Source organism: Seriola aureovittata, chromosome 18 (genome assembly GCF_021018895.1).
Source record: "Seriola aureovittata isolate HTS-2021-v1 ecotype China chromosome 18, ASM2101889v1, whole genome shotgun sequence".
Lineage (NCBI taxonomy): Eukaryota > Metazoa > Chordata > Actinopteri > Carangiformes > Carangidae > Seriola > Seriola aureovittata.
This window is the reverse complement of record NC_079381.1, coordinates 4913461-4936114: the sequence shown is the minus strand read 5'-3', so window position 1 is coordinate 4936114 and position 22654 is coordinate 4913461. Positions and strand designations below refer to the sequence as shown.

Sequence of the window (22654 nt, the reverse complement as noted above, 5' to 3'; positions counted from 1 at the left end):
GTAGACCGAGCTCTGTCCTTGGAGCTCTACAGGACCCACTAAAATACACAGTATGAGCGCCTTTGTTTGACATATTTTTGTCTTTGTCTTATATTCAATCTTTGTTATTTGTCCTAAGAAATTTGCGATGCACCAAGTGTAATTGTTCTTGGCCTGCACACAGTATTCCCAACATGCCAGCAGCTTCTTAAAATGGACGAGCTGGAAACAATGGGAAACTCAAGCCATGGACTTCATCACTCACACTTGTAGAGAAGGTCTTCTGCGTAAAAAGACAAATAGTTGCAGCTGATGTGATGTGGCTTAAAGTCAAAGCAGGACCCAGATTCCAGTAAGTGACTGGCTGCAGGGCCTTTGAGGGTTATTCATTAACATCCTGACCCTGAAAATGAAAAAGAATATACGGTATCTGGTCTGAAAGTGGTTCTGTGTTTAGTCCCAAAATAAACTTTGTTGCTCAAATGGCTGCAGAGAGTTCAAAAGATGAAGCAGAAACTCAATTTTTTTTTCTTGTCTGTGAATGTTTTTTCTTCTCTATTTCTGATTTGTCCAGGACATTTTGGAGAATGAGAGCATCAACCTGGACTGGATGTTCCGCTACTCGCTGATCAATGACATTGTGAAGGTGCGTGGTGGTCAGACTGTACTGTAAACAAAAACCAGGAGTCACAGGCAGGACAGAGGCATCGATTTATCTCTTGGTTTTATAGAAATGCTGGCAAAAGGTTGCTTTTCAATGTTAAATGAGCTGCTTTGTGTGCTTTAGAGACACACACAAAAAAAATGTCTAGGTTGCCATGGTTTCGCATGGACAGGGAAAGTGTGAGTGAGGCACAGAAATGTATTTTTGGCACAGTGCAGTGTATGAAACTACAGTAAATATTGCCATTATATAGCGTAAAGTGGGGCAGAAACATAATCATAAACTTTGCTAAAATTTCCTTCCAGCTCAATCAAAACTAATAGTGGACATACTTCAAGAGATTATCTTCAATCCGTCCTAATAAAGGGGCTTTTTGTTTGGAGGTCGGTCTCCTGGTTGGATTCAATATTGAACTACATGCGTGACGAAGCGCTGCGGCTAAATTGCTCCACACAGATAGCAGCGCACTGCAGAGGAGAGGCGCTGCTGAAGCTTTGAGGGACGTTTGACTCACCGTTTCCACAAAATATTGAACATGAGTACAGTCAGTACTCGCCGTCCCCCCCTCCCAAAGGAATTAACAGTAATTTCACAGAAATTCCCCCAATGACTCTGCCGTGCTTGAAACAAGGCATCTTTTCAAAAGCTTCAGCATACATCCACTTGTCAAAGCATATTATTTCCATATGTCTGGATTTGTGTGTTTTCATGTATGATTATGCAGTAGAGGAAAAGGGGGGGGGGGGGGGAACACCCTTTAATGCTTGACTTAACGCTCCTCTCCACCAGGGAATGAACTATCTCCACAACAGCTACATCGGCTGCCATGGAAATCTGAAGTCATCTAATTGCGTGGTGGACAGTCGATTTGTTTTGAAAATCACGGATTATGGCTTGGCCAGCTTCCGCTCGTCCTGCGAAAACGATGACTCGCACGCTGTCTATGCAAGTAAGTCGAGTTCAAAGTTTGAACGTCCGCAGCACAATTCTCATTCACAAAGACATCAGCCACTGTTGTTTAACACTTGTGACTCATTTTTCAGAGAAGCTGTGGACGGCTCCTGAGCTGCTCATATACGACCGCCATCCTCCTCGCGGGACTCAGAAGGGTGACGTGTACAGTTTCGGCATCATCCTGCAGGAAATAGCCCTGAGGAACGGGCCTTTCTATGTGGAGGGCATGGACCTCAGCCCCAAAGGTAAACACAACTGTATTTTATAGGCCTAAGGTCAAAGGTCAGTGGACCCCTGAGGCATCAAATGAGCTGGAGCCTTGAAATCAGCACGCTAACAGACTAACATCAGACAGATGAATCAGAACGTACACAAAACTTCTCTATAGGAAACCAGAGGAACACTGTATTTGTGAAGACTCAGTTTGAAGGACAAGGACAGAAACGACAGAAGTTCACATAATAGGAACACCATTCATTGGCTTTTCACTGACATTTCAGAGGGGACCTCTGTAAGGTCAGACTACTATATCGTGGCGCTGCAGCCATGAACACAAACAAAGAACACATGTTGGCCAGATGTCAAAGGCAGGTGGAGTCACAGAAACCAACACAGCTCCTATCTCAGACATGGAACTGTGAAACAAACCAAACAAAGCACAGATAAGGAAAATGATTAATACGAGTAAAAATAAATGAAATAAACAAAAATGTGTTTTATGTCTGGAAGCAGCTTAATCTGTTATAATATGTTTGTTTAAGAGGCTGCAGGGATTTTCAAAATTCCTACTCATGTATGATTTTGAAAAATGTTAATATTTTTATTGACTTAGCCTGTATTTGGCTTGGAAGGTGCCAATAAGATAAACAACAACAAAAAAAAAACTTAACAAAACACATCCACAAGAAATATAGATAGATAGAAATATAGATAGATAGATAGATAGATAGATAGATAGATAGATAGATAGATCTTTTTCATATATTATATATGAAAAATATAAGTCAGTCCAGCTCAAGATAGCAGCAGGATTTGTTTAAGGTAGACTGTAAATGCTTCAAAATAATAATAATATCTATTTTTAAAGAGTATAGGAAGAGAAACAAAGCTGATACTGTAGTAAAAACAAGTCTGTCCCCATAAAGAACATTAGAGGTTTAAGACTCCACACGCTTACTGTACTTCATGTGTGGCCACTGCGAGGGGAACACTTCTTGTATTGACCCTAATTTAAATTATGCGCTGATGCTCTATTACGAATGTAATTACTAGAGTTGGTCCGGCAAAAAAGAGAAGTTAAATGGCTGGAGAGGCAAGTAGGTATTTGCCCAACAATACATGAAAGGAAAGGTTAAATATTTTTCAAATGAAAACAATCCTCTCGTGCCCTCGTAGCTCGAAGGCACTGCACGAGCTATGCACGAACTGGCCTCAAACAGATCCTTTCCCGGTGATCGGGGGATCAAATCCACGGTTAATTTCTGTGGAAAAATTAAGTTCAAAGCTACCATGAGTTATTATATGGTGAGCTTTTTGTCACCATCCCTCCACCGCAGCTCAGCAAGGAAAACACTGCTCTAGGACACAAAGAGGGAATTTCGTCCTAAAAAACCTGTAACTGTTGTCCAGCTCAGTCTGCTTAAGCCGATTGGCTTCAGATGTACTTTGGAATTAATTAGCAGTAGCCTTCTCTCGCTGGAAAACTCAAACACAATGTTTTTATCTTCCTAAATGAACTAAGACTTAAAGAAAATCTGAGTTTAATCGCTGCGGACATGTTGGCTCGTCACCTTCTTGCACACATGTTGCTGATTGCGGTTTGACCGGTTTCTTCACCACCACTCTTATACTTCCACCGCTGCTTCTGCTGAAGGACTGTGGGAAAAAACTTTTAACTTTTAAAGCAGTTCAACATCTTGACTTCAACTTCTACACATGCAAAGTGGATGTGTAAAAGGTGCTTCCTCCATGTGATGACTTTCATTGGCTTTTTATTCGCAGTCGTGCTCGATGCTCATTGAACAAGTGCTTGATATTTTTCCATCCATAACAGGCTGAGAGCAGTGAAAGTCGTCACCTGCTCTCTGCTGTCTGAATGTGATTTAACCAGCACTGTAGTAGTAGTTTTGTGGTGTCTTCAATGATGATACTAATAACAGAAAGAAGAGGATGCAGAGGAATAATTGTGGGAAGGATGTCTCTTACAAACTTTTAGATTGATACGATTAATGGATCAGAGAGAAGAAATCGGTAACAGCAAAGAGCTAATCTGCACTGAGGAATATATTAAGCTCATCCACCAGAAATAGCACATTAACAGAAATACATGATTCTCAAAATAGTAATCTAGGTTCTGTTTAGCAGCCACCGAATGCAGCAATAAAGATTAAAACCCGTAGTGAAATCCCTAAAGAGAAATAAGTCACACTGCAGCAGCATTGTGGTGGCAGTAAGGAGTTGTTAGTTAAATACAAGCTCAGTAAATGTGTTTCAGCTGCAGAAGTGTAGAGAACCAGGGTCACACTCACGTGGTAAAAAATCATGTTGTTGGTGAACAAATTATCAGAAAGAGCTTATAATTCAAAAACATCTGTTTGGTTTCAGCTGGTCACACAAGGTGCATTTTCAAACCTGAGTGGAAACTAACTTGCTTATGTTAAGCGGGTGTTTGCTTTGTTTACATCTAACTCTAGCATATTAGCATGATGACGTTAGCATTTAGTTTCCCGTGTAGTAGGTCATTAATCAGTGTAACGGACAAATCAAGATTTTGGCCTGATGAGATGAATTAAGATAATCCAAAGGTTTTTTAAAGGCTTTTACCAGCCTAACAAGAGGGTTGTTTTTTTAAACCTTAGAATAGTAATTATTTTTGGTAAGTTTGCTTATTCACTGTCCTGCTGAGAGTTAGAAGAACAGATACCACTCACATGTCTGTAAGGTAAATATGAAGCCAGCAGCTGGTTAGCATAGCTTAGCAAAAGACTGAAAACAGAATAGAATAGAATAGAATATCTTTATTGTCCACCAGGGTGAAAATTTGTCTTCAGCTCAAACACAAGGAGCAACAAAATAAGAAGCAGTTAGTAAAACAAACATATAGACGAGGTCACATTACACATTAAGAACAGTTCATGTCAGTCTCTGTGGTTGAAATCCTATCTCTTACTTTGTAGAGATATAAATATTCATTATATTTAATATATACTATATACACTGCAAAATATTCAGAACTGAAGAAACCTCTTGATCAGAGGTGATTTGTCTTTCAACCAAGTCTCGTTGCCCTCAGTTCAACTTTTCTTGGATCACCATGACCTGGATGAGTGAGATCCTTCACAGACAGTTAATAATACTGATATCACTTGGGATTAAGGACTTTTTAAATACATTTTTATTTGCCAAGTGCCTCCCAGAGTTCAAAGGCTCAAACTGGCTGGAGAGAGGGTGGGAGCTATCTGCCAGAACAGCCTCGTCCTCTCTGTAAAAAGTTGACTTAAAGGCTTTTGGGGTTTGCCAGCAGCTAGTCTGACTCTGTCTGGAGGAGGCAATCTGCCCACCGACATGTTGTGGTGTTACTAGAGGTTATGTGCCGGACAATTATTGAGGGACATGAGAGTGGCATCAATCTTCTTCTCTAAATCTCGACAGGTAAGAAAATGAAATAATAAAAATGCTGAACTAATCCTTAAGCATTTAATGTTAAAAAGAAAAAGAAAAACAGTTTGTTTTTTTTAACTTCCCTGAGTCAGTGCAGGGCTGTTGTATCATTTGTCCACCCCATATAATACAGCGGTGTTCAGCTTCAGCTGCACAGGAGGTTGCATCAAGTCACACTGAACAGATTGAAATGCCTGAACTGACTGATGAGTATAACAGCCTGCTCATCCAGACACACACACACACAGACACACACACACACACACAGACACACACACACACACACACACACACACACACACACACTACGTGTCTCACTGCAGATCACACTCTCTGTCTCTCCACTGCAGAGATCGTACAGAAGGTGAGGAACGGTCAGAAGCCGTACTTCCGACCAACGACGGACAACAGATGCCACTCGGAGGAGCTGACCATCCTGATGGAGGGCTGCTGGGCCGAAGACCCCGCAGAGAGGGCCGACTTCGGCCACATCAAGATCTACGTGGCCAAACTCAACAAGTGAGACCCACACTTCACTGGTTTTCACTACCATGGCTAGATATGAGAAGTGATTAAAAAAAAGATTTTTCTTTCTTGTAGTTTGGGTGAAGCGACCCTTTAATCAACAGAATTAAACCAAAACACAGTTAGCTGGACACACTCTTGATCTATTTAACATTTTCCACACTTCCATCCTATTTTTCAAAGCGGAGATAATTTGACAAATTGAAATCGACAGAGCCAGTTTTTTTCCCACACTATCAGTATCATTCCTGCCAAGCTCAACACATGAACGCTGTGTTGATAGCTCGATGTCCCTCTGACTGCCATGAAAGTTGATGTGTTTAAGAGGTTCAAAAAGGCAAATAGGAAAAAAGAATCATGTTTTGGAAATCACCAAGACAATTTTAGATAAAAGGCTGCTTGTAATTCCTGACAGGCAGCTCTTGACAGGAAGCGCTCTTTGTTGCCTTTCCATCTCTGAGCGTGTGTGTGCGTGTGTGTTTGAGTCCATGTTTCTGGTATTGTTTTGAATGATCCCATGAATCATTCATATGCATATTTTGGTTCTGAGTTTTATGTCGGCGCAGGAAGGGAGGCACGCATGTTTTCCCTCAAGGAGGGCAGCTCTGACAGAGGGAGTTACTGTGTGAAGCATCCCTGCTGATACAAAGTGAGAGAACACTTTAGAGAACAAACACTAAAACACGGAAATGGAAATATGAGAGGTCTGTAGGAACTGTTCGAGAGTGTACAACACTACTATACTGTTTATGTACAGACATGATTCCCTCTGTAAAAACACAACATATATTAAGTAAGTTGTAGAATACTACAGAAGAAATACCATAATAGAGAAGACCTGTACTCACAGTTTTACTAGAGTAAAAACACTGAAGTATCAAATGTAGTTTTGCATTAACGTGTGCAGGTTTTCATGTAGTGGCTTCTGGTTCACATGAGCTGCTAAATATGAAACAGTTTATTTATAGATTAAAAAAGTGACTGTGGCCATTGAAGAATTGTAAAAGTGGCATTAAGCTAAATTCTTATAAAACGAAAACAGTCATTTTGATCTGGACACAATCAGTGGGGATTCATCACTTCAGATGGATGTTGGGAGGCTAACTGTTGTTCCAACTCACAGGACTGTACTAAAAGCTGAAAAGTTGGCTAGTATTTATTTATCTCATATTCATGACTAAATGCATTATCCTGTTCTCGCATCCATCGCTGACAGAGTCTGTGCTCCTCTCACCTCAATAAGAACAAAATTCTGCTGCATGATTACTAACAAAGACTCCTCCGCGTTCCCGTTACCCCAGTGCTGGAATCGTTACACTGGCTTCCAGTCAATTTTAGGATTGAAATTTAAAATCTGATTAATTAATTATTAGAATGATCCAATATTGATTATAAAAACATTGATATTTACATCTTCAATCAGTACACATAAATCTGTGCTAAATGTTATCTGTCGGCAGTGGTTACTTGTTGTACGTGGTGCATGACGTGTAAAATTTCTTCCTTGCAGAACTCCAATTATAACAATGATCACAAAATGGTTATTTTAAATATAATTAAACAGTTGCGGTTGTTACCCAGCATGGTTAGCTGACTCTGGCTATCTCCTAGCGGATCTAAAGATTTTATCTACGAGAGAGATAGGCTGAAAAAAAAAGTTCTGCTGATCTGAACTCTCAGTTTGTGTTTGTTGTGTGTTGTTGTTATTTCTGGTTATGATATGTGAAGCCACAGAATTCGAGTGGCCGATTCAGTCTGTCCTTGCTGGGAACCAACACAAGCTAACGTCTGTCTGCAGATATCAGACAAACAAACAGTGCACAGAGCAGAGTTTCTGTCACAGACTGTTGTCTGTGCTCAACGTGATGATTAAAGTGGATTTGCTGTACTTTGTTGAAGCATCTGTCACTGACACAAATATCCCATACAGCTGTATGGGATAGTATTTATCGTTTAAAATATGCATAGTGACACCCTTGTAACTGGGTGCAGGTTTTTTTTTTTAATTGTTGCTCAACTGTTTTGCACATGTTGGCATAAGAAATATTGATGATCCAGTTTTATAACCACAATTAACAATGTTTACAATTTAGTGTATAATGATAATTTTACACAATTTTATATTCAAAGAAACAACAGTGCTGCTCACTGAATGTAGAAGAAATGTAAATTCCCAGGATAAATTCTAAAACCAGCTTTACACAACATTGTCATTTATCTGATATAACTGAATCATCAAGAATGTAAATGAAATGAATCGATTCTGGACTTTCCGAATCAAATCACAAGGTCAACAAGGGCTCCAGGTTGTGCCTCAAAGTTCAAGAACTGTGGTGGCAGAGCTTTTTCATTCCTGGCTTCTAGACTATCTAACAATGTCCCACTGGAGGTCAGTTGATTTTTCAAATTGTGTTTATATGTAATGTGTAATTACCTACGGCGACCAAAGGACATGATCTCTCCCCCCCAGCCCCCATCCCCTCAATGTGCAAGAGAGGAAAATGTGACCCCCTCAAAAACCATCAACATGTTTTCAAGCTCATACTTTTCTGTGTTTAATTAGTGCACTCGTTGGGTGGAGACAGCATTCATTGTACTATGCTTAGTAGTGTACCACACAAGAAGAAAAGATTTGAACAAAGGCGTGTGTGTGTGTGTGTGTGTGTGTGTGTGTGTGTGTGTGTGTGTGTGTGTGTGTGTGTGTGTGTACACCGCCTACCTAAAAAGAGACAACTGAGGCAAAAGAAAAAGACAGAAAGTAGACTGATAAGATGTGAGTTTGAGGTGAGCACCAAGAAATTGTATTACTCGAAAAACAACACTGTCTCTCTCTCTTTCTTCTCTTTCACTCACTCCCCCACTTGCCCCCGATTTCACCTGTTCAAATCTCTTCTTTGAAAAGGTATTTTAAAAACTATTCTAAGGCATATAATAAGTCTACATTAGTCTACTCGCTAAATAAACAAAAACCTCAGTTAAGAAAGATTTTCCTTCATCAGGTCTGTGTGGATGTGGTTCGATCAGACCGAATAAACCAACTGTCATCAAATCAAGGCCACTTCTATTCCAGATCTAGTCGAGATGCCAAAATGTTTCCAAAAACACCAAATATGGTGCTCAACTATGGAGGAGATGTGTATAAAATTCAGCATGAAGACTAAATTGAATATTTTAATTGGATGTGACAATAAAGCCACAATAAACATGGCATCTTAGGTTTGAATACTTCGATCATTCAAAGCATCCTACATCTGTGATAGAGCTGGAAAAAGTGGAAACAGATTTACACTATGTAAATATAATGTGATAAGAGTATTGTTTAGTTTAAGCTCCGATGGTGTTAAAAGGGGGATTTAAAGGAAGAATCAGCATTCAGGAGGCTAAGCTCAGCACGTAAGTAGCAGCAGTTTGTTGCTGCCAGAGGTTGTAACGTTCAGCCTGCCAGCTGCAGTCGCTCCTCCTGTCCCGTGAGTTGTGACAGGGAGATCAAAACACAGGTCACGCTTCATTACTCTGAATGGCAACTTGGAGCTTTCTGCCACTAACATGGTCATGTTGTGTGGTATCTAGCTTCGCTTAAGATACAGTTTTCCAGCTCCTGCTGTAAGTGCCTCTGGTGAAAGAGCTGATTTAAGGCTCAGAGCTGATTTTCACCTGTTGATAGCACCAGACACGTGTTGCACATATGATCGGGCTGTGTTGTGCTTTAATTATATACCCCACTGTTAATGTGTCAACATGCTTTCATTCACTTTGTGATAGAGAGCGATGATGGGAAGATTTACCTTGTGTCACTGTTGAACAGGACTTTGCAGGCCGGGCAGTCCATATTCAAAGTAGTCATGTGTACATTCTTTCATTCACTACGATGGAGCGGCAATCACAGTGAGCAGGAGGTTTGCAGTACAGATGGCTTTGTTAAATGTGTGTTAGTGAAAAGGAGAAAAAAAATAGCTGAGCTTCCTTCACCTTGCATGATGTTGTTCTTACTATCAGCAATTTCCACCTGCAGCAGAAAACACAAGCAGCCCAGGCTGACCAATCATAGTTCCTGTGGTCTCCACAGAATAGCCACTGTAAGAAAGACGTGCAGTTATACTGTATATTTGAGGAGGTACAGGTTTCAGCTTCGGGGGCTGTGTGAGCACACCAGTATAAATCCAGCTATAGAGCACAGATTGTCCAGTGATGCTTTCAGTCTATTTTTCATACCTGCTTGAACTTAATTTTCTTAATAACCTATTCAATATTATTATTACTCATTATTCCAGCAGAATTTGCTGTTGACTTAAAGTGATAGTTCGGGTTATTTGACATAGAGGTGTGTGAGGTAATTGCACATAGTCTGTGGCTTACCTGCAGTAGTTTCAATTCAGTTGCGCTGCCATTTTGGAAAAGTAGACACGATTACTGTCAAAGCCATCGAAAAACAAACAACATCAGTTGAAGTGTACGCTGCTTTTTCTTGCAATCAAACAGCCCGTTCCTTTTAAACTACATTTACTTAGCCGTCTGTCTGACAGCTGATCTCGTGTGTAGTAATAAAGTAGTTCAACCTTTTATTTTCCAATAACAGCACAGATCTGACCCCAGCATCCTCATCAGTGCTATAAAAGCTAACTTGAATATCTGAAATATTTGTTATCATAAAATACAAATCTATCATTTTTAATTTTTGACAACTTTTAAGTGCAAGGTTATCCAGTGTTCCTCGTCATGAATGATCTCTTACATAACACTGATAACACTGTGGGGTTTTTTTTTACCTATTAAAGTATATTTCACATTAGTGCCGAGCAATTTCCATCCAGCCACTGGTTTCCATTCATTTCAACGCAATATGAAAATCTTGCGTGAAACAAGAAATCCATCACAGTTACCGTCTCATTGCCTTTTCCATCGAAGTATATTACCATCGCCTGCTGTGAACGAGAACCTCCTTGTTGGAGAGTTCAAGGCCGTCAGTAGTGGTGCCAAAGACCACTACATTCACAACGTCCACATAATAAAATCCATAAGACTGCAGCTGCATTTCTTTGTGCACCCCTATATTGTATGATAACTGCTGAGCCTTGAACCTTGAGCGCAAACAATACTCACTCGAGAAGAATACTGTGTCATTTTTGCCATTGAACGCTTGCTGCTCTCAGTTGAAATGCAAATCCTGGATGTCAGACCATCTTTTACCTCAGCAGGAGAAATGAAATTGGTTGAACCTGATAGAAGCCTGTGACTGTTGTGATATACTGCACATAACAACCAGAAGCTATGATCCCTTAAAATAATGAAGAATTGGTGTGACTGGGGAAAACTACAAACGTGCACGTGTTGACTTGTTGGAGTAGCAATCTAAAAACAGGTGGTTTGGAAGGGAATCTATAAACAGATCTGTGTGACTGGTGCGTTTTTCCTCTCAGCTTGACCTCTCTGTTATCTCTGTAAGTCAATGCAGGATGATCCCGGTGATGTATAGCTATCCATTTGGAGTAGCTTGGAGTGGAGAGCTCTATATGATTTATATCCCCAGAAGCACTCAAGGATGCTCCTGACAACCACAAGCTAAGTCCCTGCTTATGTGTATGAAGCCGTTTGCCTCGGAGCCCCGTGCGTTAATGCACTGTTTGCCGGTTATTTTCATTAGGTAAATGTATGTTGTTGACATGATGTGATGGATGGGCTGTTATTTTTGGTGTATGTACGGGCTTGGGCTTCAAGGGCGCGGTAACAAGAGGGGTGTTCCAGCAGTAAACGGTTCGGTTTAACCCACACAGCGAGCTGACACCTCACTTGCTATGAATAACTGACCTCTCACCATGCACATCAAGTGTCACACTGTTTGCCATCACTACTTATACAGCAAAAAAATATTAATTTCACCTTGTGTTCATCACTGAAATGTTCCTTTTTTTCTCTTGTGCTCCTAATTCTTTTAGTCTTACCTGCGCTTTTCTGTGCTTTTGACGTCAGTTCACATATTTGAGAAAAATGTAACTTCCTGACGCATGTTTAGCTGCTTCGTAAACAGCAAAGTTCTCAGAGAATGCAAGTCTCAGCCAAGACTGCACCGTCCTCTTCATTTGTTTTTTAAACATTGCACAATGCTTTAAATTTTTAATCAGCATCTGGATCCAGATGCTGATTAAAATACACAATAATAGACAAGCTGGGTGACGAAGGACATGATTTCCTGAAACTACGTAGATCATGTCTGGGAAAATTATAACTTTGTACAAGTGACTCAGACTGACGAGATCTGACTTCTAGTCATCAATTTTAGCTGCACGGTCACACAGATTTTTGCATGTGTCATCTACATGTGGTTGTAGTTGAACAATGTGTTCAAGAATTACAGCAGTTAAATTCAGTCAGTGATTTATTTTAGTTCAGCTGGTCATGTTGAGTATAAAGGAGCTATTTGTAAGTTTTGCTATTGCCACATAGCCAACGTTAGCATTAACAGCTGTTTACTCACAAGTCTTGGCAAGAGCTTTGTTGTATTTTCAAGACAAGAGGTAATAATACCCTCTGAGCAGCGCTACTTCTTCAGGGCAGCCTGGACACTGACTAGTGTTTAAAGTGATGAGACTGGCCAAGTGGGTCAGGGCTGGCTGGTTAGCATGCTGACTTCAGTAGAACAAAATAAGTAATAGAAGTGCAAGCAGAACAAAAGTGTTTCTTTCCACCACCGGAAACAGCTCTTGGTGAGAAATGGAATAAAGTTTGAAACTCACAAAGTTTGTTCTCGACTGGTAAGTAAACTGCTGTTAATGCTAACATTGGCTATGTAGCAATAGCAAAACAAATAACCCCTTTAAAGCAGATGTTGAGATCCAGACAAATTTCTTTAATAGAACAGCTCTAGGGAAACTTCATTCTTCATATTTGTTTGTTTCAAGTTTATGCTTGCCTGTAAACTAATTTCAATTTTCATTCATTCATCTGACCCGCTGCACCGATTAAAAGAATCTCACTTATGCTAATTGAAATGAAGTAAATGGGAAATAAACAATTGAAAATGAATCCCCAATTACACCAACTCTTTCAGGAACCTTCCTGTGAATTTGCAGTTATATAACTAGTCCCTTTCTTGGAAGTGATTTAACTATGGAACCCATCAAGTAAAGCATTTACCTGAAAATGTTTGCTGCTATGCACATATCATTCCTACTGTGCTATACTCAAATCTCATTATGTAGATGAAGGACAACCAATTGTAAGCATGTCTGGTTTCCTCCAGATATCAGGCCAAACAGTTCAATCCTGGTTTAATTAGACCAGATAATCTTGTTTCTCACAGTCTCAGAGTCCTTTAGTTGCCATTTTTGCAAACTTTTATTGAGGAGAGGTTCTGTCTGGCCACTCTGCCATAAGCCCCTCCATCTTAGGACACACGTGATCTCTGGAGCTCAGTCAGAGTGACCATCAGAGTCTTGATCACCTCTCTTACCAAGGCCGTTCTCCCCCCATTGCTCGGGATGGCTGGGGGACCAGCACAAGGAAGAGTCCTGGTTGTTCGAAACCTTCGCTGCCACAGAATTTTTTTGTAGCCTTCCCCAGATCTGAGCCTCGACACAATCCTGTCTCTGGTATCTGCAGGAAGCTCCTTCCTCCTCATGATTTGTTTTTTTGCTCTGATCTGCATTGTCGACCGTGAGACCCGATATAGACAGGTGTGTGCCTTTCCAAATCATGTCCAATCAATTGAATTTACCACAGGTGGACTCCAATCAAGGAAACATCTCAAAGATGATCAAGATAAATGATCTGAACGAGCTAAATTTCAAGTGTCATAGCAAAGGCTCTGAATTAAATTCTGTTTTTGCTTTGTCATTATGGGATATTGAATATGGAGTGATGAGGGAATCTTTTTGGGGATTTTAGCATAAGCCTTCACAAAATGTGAAAAAGTGAAGGAGCCTGAATATCCTACTATTCGGATACACTGTGTGTTTGTTCAGAGATGCTGAAAAGGGTAAAAAATTCAGGTATAATTCAGGTACCCTCTAGGTAGTTTTCTTCTGTGTAGTTTCTGCGGTTGCCATGGTTACACAGCAACCAGATTGAAAAAATTCAATCATCACCATCTCTGTGGCAAAAAATCATGCGCGTTCACGAGAGCAGCAACTGTCCTCTCTCTACTTGCTGCTGCCGACCTCAGTGGCACGGCTGCTTTCACTTTTACATGGGAGACAATGGAGGTGGCAGTTACATGGTAACTGCTCACGGTCTGAGAGGACATAAGCAAAAAGTGCTTTATACTGTAACAACTTCTCACCACTATCCTATCAACAGAACAAATAGTAGAGTTAACAAACAAACAGATTTAATTTCACTTGCTTTAAGGGGGAAGGGGTTTGAAGAACGGTTGCAGAAATGAAAAGCATCACAGACCGCTCTCAGTCCTCACCATTACTATTAGTTTGGATGAATGGTGGCAAAACATGGATGTCTGTGATGTGTGCTGCAGTAAACAGTGCGTGGCCTGTGTGATTGCATTCAGTGTGTTGATACTCATCCCTGTCTCTGATGTTTTCTTCTTTAAACTTAAACATGTGGGTGTGTGGAGGATCTGTGACCCAGAAGAAACGTGGCAGGATGCCAGGCATTGATGCTTTTAGCCGCCATGGTGGTGTGGATGACTCACCTGCTTGCTCCGTCGCAGTTACTGCGTGTACATGCGTGTGTCTGTGTGTGTGTCTGTGTGCGTAATGTGGAAATATCCTGAGACACACAAATATTATACAACAGATGTATTATATAATTATAAAATATATGTGAACTTCTGGGATGGCATCAGAGAAGATGAACATAGAGATCGTCACAGGATGTTTGTAGTGTCTGTTTGAAGGGTGCTACAACAGCTGCTGTGTTCATATTGAAAAACTGTACACAAACAAAGTAACACAAATATGTGAGTCTTTTTTTTTTTTCGAAAGTGGTTGCCAATAGTGACAGGTGGCCATGTTGTGGGAGAGAAAGCTACTCAAATATGTGAAGCCTGAATTAATAGATTGTTAGCTCAGTCATGTACACTGACATTTAGCCCCTGAAGTAATTATGTAAAGCTGAGAAAGCGGGGCCCATATTTATCGAGCTGCTAAAAGCACATGATGGGACTGTAACACCAATTCATTGGAATGCCTTAAATTCCAGGTGCAGTCATCAAGTAGCTTAAGTCGTCCACTTGATCTACGGACTTAATCCCCACTGCTCTGTTTGAGTCTGTCGCTCCATGTTACAATGCACTGAATATTATTTACAGCTCCTTTCTAACTGGGACCTCCCCCCACCCTCTTCTCTCTAACTTCTATTGATGTTTCTGTCATTCGTTGTAAATTTGTTTTGCGACAAGAGGCTCCACAAGGATCAGTCTTTATACTTGGCATTGACGTTTACATACAGTGCAAGCAGGAGCTTTTACCTTGCTAATTGGAAAGGACGTTTTATTTACTGTATATTTACATTATATCGACAAATACTTTTAATTCAAATGGAATTGAAGTGGTAAATATATGGATAATTTGCTCATCAGATTTTAATTGACAGAGCAGATTCACAAATCCAATATCGTTTATATATGATAAAGAAGTGTTAGTGCAGATAACCAGCAACTTAAAGGGTAACTCCCGGATTTTACTCATTAACGTCTGTTTACAGATGTTGGGGAGTAGTGTTGTATATGTGTCTCCGGAGACAGCTGTGTGAAGTGATAACTGTCCTCAAGTGATGTCACTCGAGTCAGCATCGGTCGGCGGTAAAGACAAATTTTAAAATGAGAAGAATCTGGGGATGTGAAGTTACCAGACCTCTGTAGCCCACTCCTCATTTCTGCTTGAGGGTAGCGAGTCAAGCCTACTTTAGGGCTACTTGCACTGTGGGTAATGTAGGCAACAAGGAAGAAGTATGAATGGAATAAAAAAAGGAGATATTTCTGGTTCTGCGATTTTTAATACTTAATTTACCCTGTCCACCATGAGTTTGACAGTGTTATAAGAGAGTGTAGTTCTCTTTTAAAGAATAATTCTGTTTTATTCCAGTTTGGATTTTGATTGTGTAGTTTTATCATTTCCATCAGTTATGATAACTTTGTACTCATCAAAGTAACTGATCTGGGTACTCCAGGTGGTTTGTTTACTGGTTGTAAAGAAATCGTTTTGCACACTGAAATAAAAGCACACAATTTCAGACTGTCTCTCTTAGAAGATATTCATAGTGCAGCATCCAGTCATTCACATGAAAAATGCCATGTGTGATTGTAAAGAGAGGTAGACGTGCATGGCTCCTCTCTCACCTCCACACAACTGGTCAGTCACTGCATTAAGTGGGTGTGAATGTCAGGTCGACGGTTACAGAAATTTACAGAAAAACGGTCGATGTAGACCTCGCTGTGTGACATCGGTCAAGTGTAAGGGGGAGGGCCTTTCGGATGATCAGGAGTATATATCTTGCTTAAATCCTGCCTGGCTGTTTGACTGCTCATGATTTTGCCCTGCCAGACTTTTTTTTTGTGATTTAGTAATCAGGGTTTCGTGTGGACATTTCCTAATTCTCCTCTGTGTTTATGTTTCCCACAGGGAGGGCAGCACCAGTATTCTCAACAACCTGCTGTCCAGGATGGAGCAGTACGCCAATAATCTGGAGAACCTGGTGGAGGAGCGAACACAAGCCTACCTGGAGGAGAAGAGAAAAGCTGAAAACCTCCTCTACCAAATTTTACCGCAGTAAGAAAAAAAAATCACAATCACATTGACACTCTTGCCCTTCCAGCCCAAAGCTTAAAACCCCAATTAACTCCCCAGCAAATAGGGGGAGTGTTACCAGCGTGGCTCAGTGACACGTTGTCAATTGTGTTAAATCCCTGTATTAATTAAAGACTCGAAATCCTTCCCAACACTGCATTTTACCAACAGATACGCATTTCCCCGCGGTGCGATCTCAGAGTAGATGAAAGGGAAAGGAGAGAGCTGTCAGGCGAACCGCTCATTAAGGCGAGACAGAAAAACTGGCATTATAGCGAATTTAGGCGTTTGGATAACACCGCAGCAACAAATCCCGTCCTTCTCACCCGTTTATCCTCTTCTCCTGCTGAAAAACCTTCATCCAGACTGAGAGGAGCTTGAGAGGAAGGACAGATATCATTTCTCACCACGCTTCAGAATTAGATGAGCTGACTTCTGCCACAGTGGTTTTTGCCTATGGTGTTATTTGATTAAGAGAAAATTAATGTGAGCAGAATTAACACAGATAATGTGACGTGTGGTTATAATTGAACCTGCCAGGCGTTGTGTAATTATGTTTCAGAGAGACAAACGATTTTTACTGAAAACTGACAACATGACGTCAACAAAACAGATAATGTTCCAATAATATTTCTCCCTTCCCGATACTGATTCTGATACCTGAACTTGTATTGATCTGATACCACTGCGTAAAAAAAAAAAAAATTCAACAGCTGTGTATTACTAACCCTGTATGGACGTGATATGATTGCTGTCATTGTTGAATGGCATGGCTCTAAAACAGTAGTTGCCAGTGGCTGCACAGCGCAACTTCCTGTTTAGGCTACTGTTTTGGAGCGGCAAATAAGAATTGATTTCTGGGAAAACTTCTGTTTGATCAATGAATTCCATGGTATCGGCTCGGTGCGTAGACTCACACACTCGTCGATACCCAATCCAGCATTTTAGCCAGCGTCAGAGGCATTTCTGATACTGATATCAACTCTAAAAACAAACATCATCTCATCACCTGCAGTTGCTTGTTTGATCTTGATCTTTTTATTCTCTAAGTATCCTTTTTATTTTTTTGTCTTTATGGATTTGCAGCATGAATGTTTTGACCTCATGTTTCTCTCTTCATGCAGTTCAGTAGCAGAGCAGCTAAAACGAGGGGAGACAGTGCAGGCTGAAGCATTTGACAGCGTCACGATTTACTTCAGCGACATCGTGGGTTTCACGTCCATGTCTGCAGAGAGTACACCCCTACAGGTACGCAGCAGGTCATACCGCACTGCAGTCCTCCAGCGGACTTCCCGTAACGTATCTTGAAGTAGCAGGTTTTCCTTTTTCCTCCTGATTTTTTTCTCTCCACCTTCTCTAAAAGCTTATTAAAAATCCCTAGTCGTGATCACAGTCACGTAGAATTCTCTCTCTCTGTTCATGCATAAAAGTGCTCACCAGTATCAGGTCTCTTCCTACAGTGTGTCTCATAGTTCCCACAGTGTGTTCCCACACACGAGCTACAACTCAAAATAGTACAGTTGTTAGATGGAAGAGCGTTGACGCAGAGTTGAGTCACATAATGCCACTCCACATCTCGCTCTCACTTGAATACCAAAGGGAGGCTTCTAGACCAAAGACATTATCATGAGGTCACATTCAGGCGGAGAGTCTGAAGTGTTGAAGCAGTGACCTCAAGGACAAAAATGTGTTCCACGCATCACCATTATCTTGTTTCTCTTTTCAAGTTGTGTTTTGTCTTTCCAAGGCTGGAAAGTTGTGCACTAAAAAATTACCCCACATTGTGCAAGTCAGTTTAGTTCCATTAAAACAAATGAACATGTCACTCCATATGAAGGAGGCAAAAAAGCTTATGTGAATTATTATGTTATGTGAACGCTGTTTCCTGCATTTAAATACATGCAGGATGTCTAATATGTCATCATATCAATCCAGCAAATAGTAAAGTATGATATAAATAAATAAATGCTGAATGAAAATTGTTGTATTATTAATGGACTATCCCTGCTTAAAATCACATTTAGTACATTTAGTTTTATTAGTAGATAATGTGGTAACACTTTAAAAGCTCCTGCCTATAAAGGCTAAATAGGCAAAGTGTTAATGCAAGTCTTCTTGCAGTCTTCTTCTTGTTCAATTACTCAAACTTAACACACTGAAAATAAACGGTAACATGCACTGTTGACCAGTGGCGTTACGGAGCAATGGTGAGTGGGTTTGTATGTTGTGCACACCCATGAAGACACACACACACACATATACACGCAGAAGTACATGGGCGATGCAATACACGCTTCTGCTGTCAGCTCCTCACTATTTCACAGATCCTTTGATCCTCCATTGGTGGTAATGCACCAACAAACCAGCAAAAGGCAGGAAGAAGAAACTGATATTCATTTGGCCACAGTGACGATGACTGCTGGCAATGCAAACACGGATCTAAATAATGGAGGTTTTAAAATGTTTAATAAATCAGCTTTGTTGATGTTCTGTGTGGAAAGAAATGCACTCAACGCTTTTGTTAGGAAACACAGAATGTGTTTTGATGAGTAACACTGAGTGTTAATTGTTTACAAGAAACACTCCACAGGGTACCTTTAAAGGCTCAGTCACTAATCACGTCATACATATAAATTACATATTAATTCATATACTGGATGTTCCTGAAGAAACAGACCATTAACAGCATCAGTCAATTTGGGAGTGAGATTTGGGAACAGGATCCAATCCTGTGTTTTGAACTTGGTGTCAGATCCTTCTTTGTTCCGTTAAGAGTTCAGTACAAACAAAATGATCTTAAGTTTCTCTCAGTTCAAATGTTCACATTCACTCAGCACTGCTCTTTCTTAAAGTGCAGCACAGGAACGTCTTAGCTTGATAAAGAACCAGCTGGGTTTAATTTGAGGTTCAGACACAATTAACAAGAAATTAAAATTAAAACTGAAGACTAAATGAATAATTCCTCTTTGAATAAATGGCCCGCCTCTGATGCCTCTAATACAGATTGTGTGTGTGATATTCCATCTGTGGATTTGATGTTTGATCATGTAAATGTGTTTTTATCAGAGAGCCTCAGTGGGCAAACGTCCAGCAGCAGACATAATGTGAGAGACTGTGAGTTGGTTGTGAAGACACACTGTTCTTCCAGTCTGGCGGCATTTTAACAAAACACAGAGTTTAATTGCAGCACATTTGTTTTACTGAAGTCATATAATCAAAACCCTTCTGTCTCTCTACAGGTTGTCACATTGCTCAATGATCTGTACACCTGTTTTGACGCCATCATCGATAACTTTGATGTGTATAAGGTGAGTCCTTCATCTTGTTGAATAATTACAGGACTAAACGAAACAGCAAAACGATGATGTTTTTTACTTCCTGATGCTTTGATCTCTTGTGATTGGTCCCTCAGGTGGAGACCATTGGTGACGCCTACATGGTGGTGTCGGGGCTGCCGGTGCGGAACGGGAAACTCCACGCCAGAGAGATTGCCGGGATGTCGCTGGCTTTGTTAGAGCAGGTCAAAACGTTCAAGATCCGGCACAGGCCCAACGACCAGCTGAGACTCAGGATAGGTATACACACAGGTGAGTCCAGACTCTCAGCCTCACCTGGACATCTGCACCAAGGTGACCAAGACCTTTTGATGACTCACGATGTCAAGTGTAAAGCACAGATGCCTTCTTTTAGGTAGAAGCCTGACAATGGTAACTTTATGTGTTCACCTTCTGTTCTGGAGAGAATATTTTCAACAACAATCGACAGCAAGTCCACTTACAACAACATGTACCATAGCGTCCATCTCCTCCACACTTATTCCCACTTTTGTAGCCGTTTTTCTGTCGCTATTTCTCATTGACGTAGCTATTTATCTCGCTCCGGCAAAGGAAGGTGACTATCGCATTCCTAATTCTGCCTTGTGTCCATCAACAATTGATGGGAAAATGGCCGGTAATGAGTTCAACACCAGACCTTTTTGAATTTTTGAACAAATCGAAGATGCAGCCAGTGATTCAGATGTCTGAACCAGGCTACTTGAATCTTGTAATTATGAGAACTTAATCGTTTCCACTTCCCATTAATAGGAAATACAGTTAGCTGTCCAGGCAGCATCAGGATTCTTCCTGCATGACCCCTCTAATTTCCCCTGTACCAGGGTTTTGATGTAAATTAATTAAAAAAATCTTCAGCTAATAAGAACAATAATTTCCATCACAAACTTGGACTAACTAAAAGACAGCTCTCCATCTCCTCTATCTAAAATTGAATGTAATAACAGTATAAGTAATGTGACAACTTGTGCTATAAAACCTGATTAAACTGCTTTAAAATGACTAAATGTAAATTATTTTAGCTTCTATCCATCCAATAAAATTAGTCAGCCTAATCTGCACCAAAAACCCAATTATCAATCGCAGTAATGTAACATTTTTAATAACTGGTGAATGACTCTACGGGATTATCGCCATGAGAAACTGGTTCAGCATTAGATCTTATTTAATAATAAATGGATGGTATGTCAGGGAGGGTATGCTTTAATTTTTAGCAAGGTACATCTAACGATCTGGGAGTGTACTTCAAGTGTAGGGCAGTTCCGATTTGTAAATTCCAACCTCCGGATACCAAGGTAATAAGAGGACATGACAACTCAGGATGTTTTATCCCTATCTGTCTGCAACATTTGGTCTGGTGTAATTTACGAGAGGCTTCTGACACCGTATTTAGACTTCATCAGCTCATGGTGGAATTGTTTATATTCTTATTCAGACACTTGACATGCAGCAGAGATAGACCAGCGTGCGTAGGCTGGTACTTAGCCTTGTCAGAGTCATTTAAAACATCCTGAGCGCAGTTTCAATTCTCTCACACCTTTGCTGACATATTTAAAAACATTTTTCATTGAGGTAGGATGTGTGATAATGACAGCAGCATTACTCCCCGCATTCCACATATTATTGTTTTTTTTCCCCTGTAAAATGTGACTATATTTAGCTTGTGTTTTATAGGTCCAGTCTGTGCCGGTGTGGTCGGGCTAAAAATGCCCAGATACTGTTTGTTTGGAGATACTGTCAACACGGCATCTCGAATGGAGTCCAACGGAGAGGGTGAGTGCCACCACCACTTGTTCTTCGTCTATTCTCTATTTTATTCCACAAAAAAAACAACAACAAAAAAAATGTTCAACAGGGGGTAGAAGTTTGACACAGCTGTATGTGCCAATGACAACATCCTCATTATTTCCTGTTTGTTTTTTTGTTTTTTTCCAGCTTTTTGTCACCTTACTGTAAAGGATTTCTTATTCTTGATCATGTTTCTCCACCAAAATTTACCACCAGCACTATTCAAATTATTTAGGAACCATAATATAATACATGTTAAGTTTTTCCATTTGCATGTTGGTTTTGTAAGTTTTCCCTTATCTAAATTGATGATGTAAGGATAGAGGCTGTTGCATGTTCACATAGTGTAAAGCCTCCGAAAAGTGTTTCTTTGGCTACATAAAAACACTGACTATTATAGGGCTTGTACCAAAAGAAAATTTACACAATGGTTCATATTAACTTCTGCCATGTGTGAGACATTTCTAACTTGGTTTACAGGGTTTAAACTTGAAGTAACTAAAGAGTTTTTTCCTGCCTCTCTCTTTCTGACTTCCCCTCTCTGTCTGTGGCTCTCAGCCCCGAGCACATTGGTTCCTCCTAAAGATGGAAATCTATAAGAACAAGTTCACAAGTATATAGTTTCATTTTTTTTTTTTTTTTTTTAAATAAGCACAGTCATTTTCTAAAACAGCAGGGCTCTGCACGCAAACGGTTCTCAAACAGGAGTAAACAGAGCATTTGTTGGGAACTGTTTTCAGCTAAGAAATATCAGCCTATACACAGTGAGCACCTGTTTTACTGCTCATGTGTGATTTAAACTGTATTTTGTTAATTTGTGTTTTATTTGAAGTGTTGATCCATAAGAAGATATATTTATGGTTTTAAGAACCAAAAACCATCTCAATGTAGTCTTACATCTCCTCTCTCAGACTTCTTCTCTAGTAACAAACAGTGAGCCAATCATTAGAGAGGAGGCTCTGATCCTCTCTTCTGATTGGCTGACTGTTTTCTGAGTGATCCAATAAAAATAT

At 40.3% G+C, this 22654-nt stretch overlaps 1 protein-coding gene across 2 annotated transcripts in view; it reads left to right on the top strand.

The window, feature by feature from the left end:
* npr2 (natriuretic peptide receptor 2) overlaps positions 1 to 22654 on the top strand; it is a 67498-nt gene that overhangs the window by 42425 nt on the left and 2419 nt on the right. For both annotated transcript variants that reach the window (XM_056403342.1, XM_056403341.1), the window contains exons 12-20: positions 554 to 625; positions 1433 to 1592; positions 1687 to 1842; positions 5608 to 5776; positions 16357 to 16503; positions 17646 to 17769; positions 19761 to 19829; positions 19934 to 20108; positions 21528 to 21626. In XM_056403342.1, coding sequence (XP_056259317.1) covers positions 554 to 625; positions 1433 to 1592; positions 1687 to 1842; positions 5608 to 5776; positions 16357 to 16503; positions 17646 to 17769; positions 19761 to 19829; positions 19934 to 20108; positions 21528 to 21626 — 1171 coding nt within the window. The remainder of the gene's footprint in view (positions 1 to 553; positions 626 to 1432; positions 1593 to 1686; positions 1843 to 5607; positions 5777 to 16356; positions 16504 to 17645; positions 17770 to 19760; positions 19830 to 19933; positions 20109 to 21527; positions 21627 to 22654) is intronic.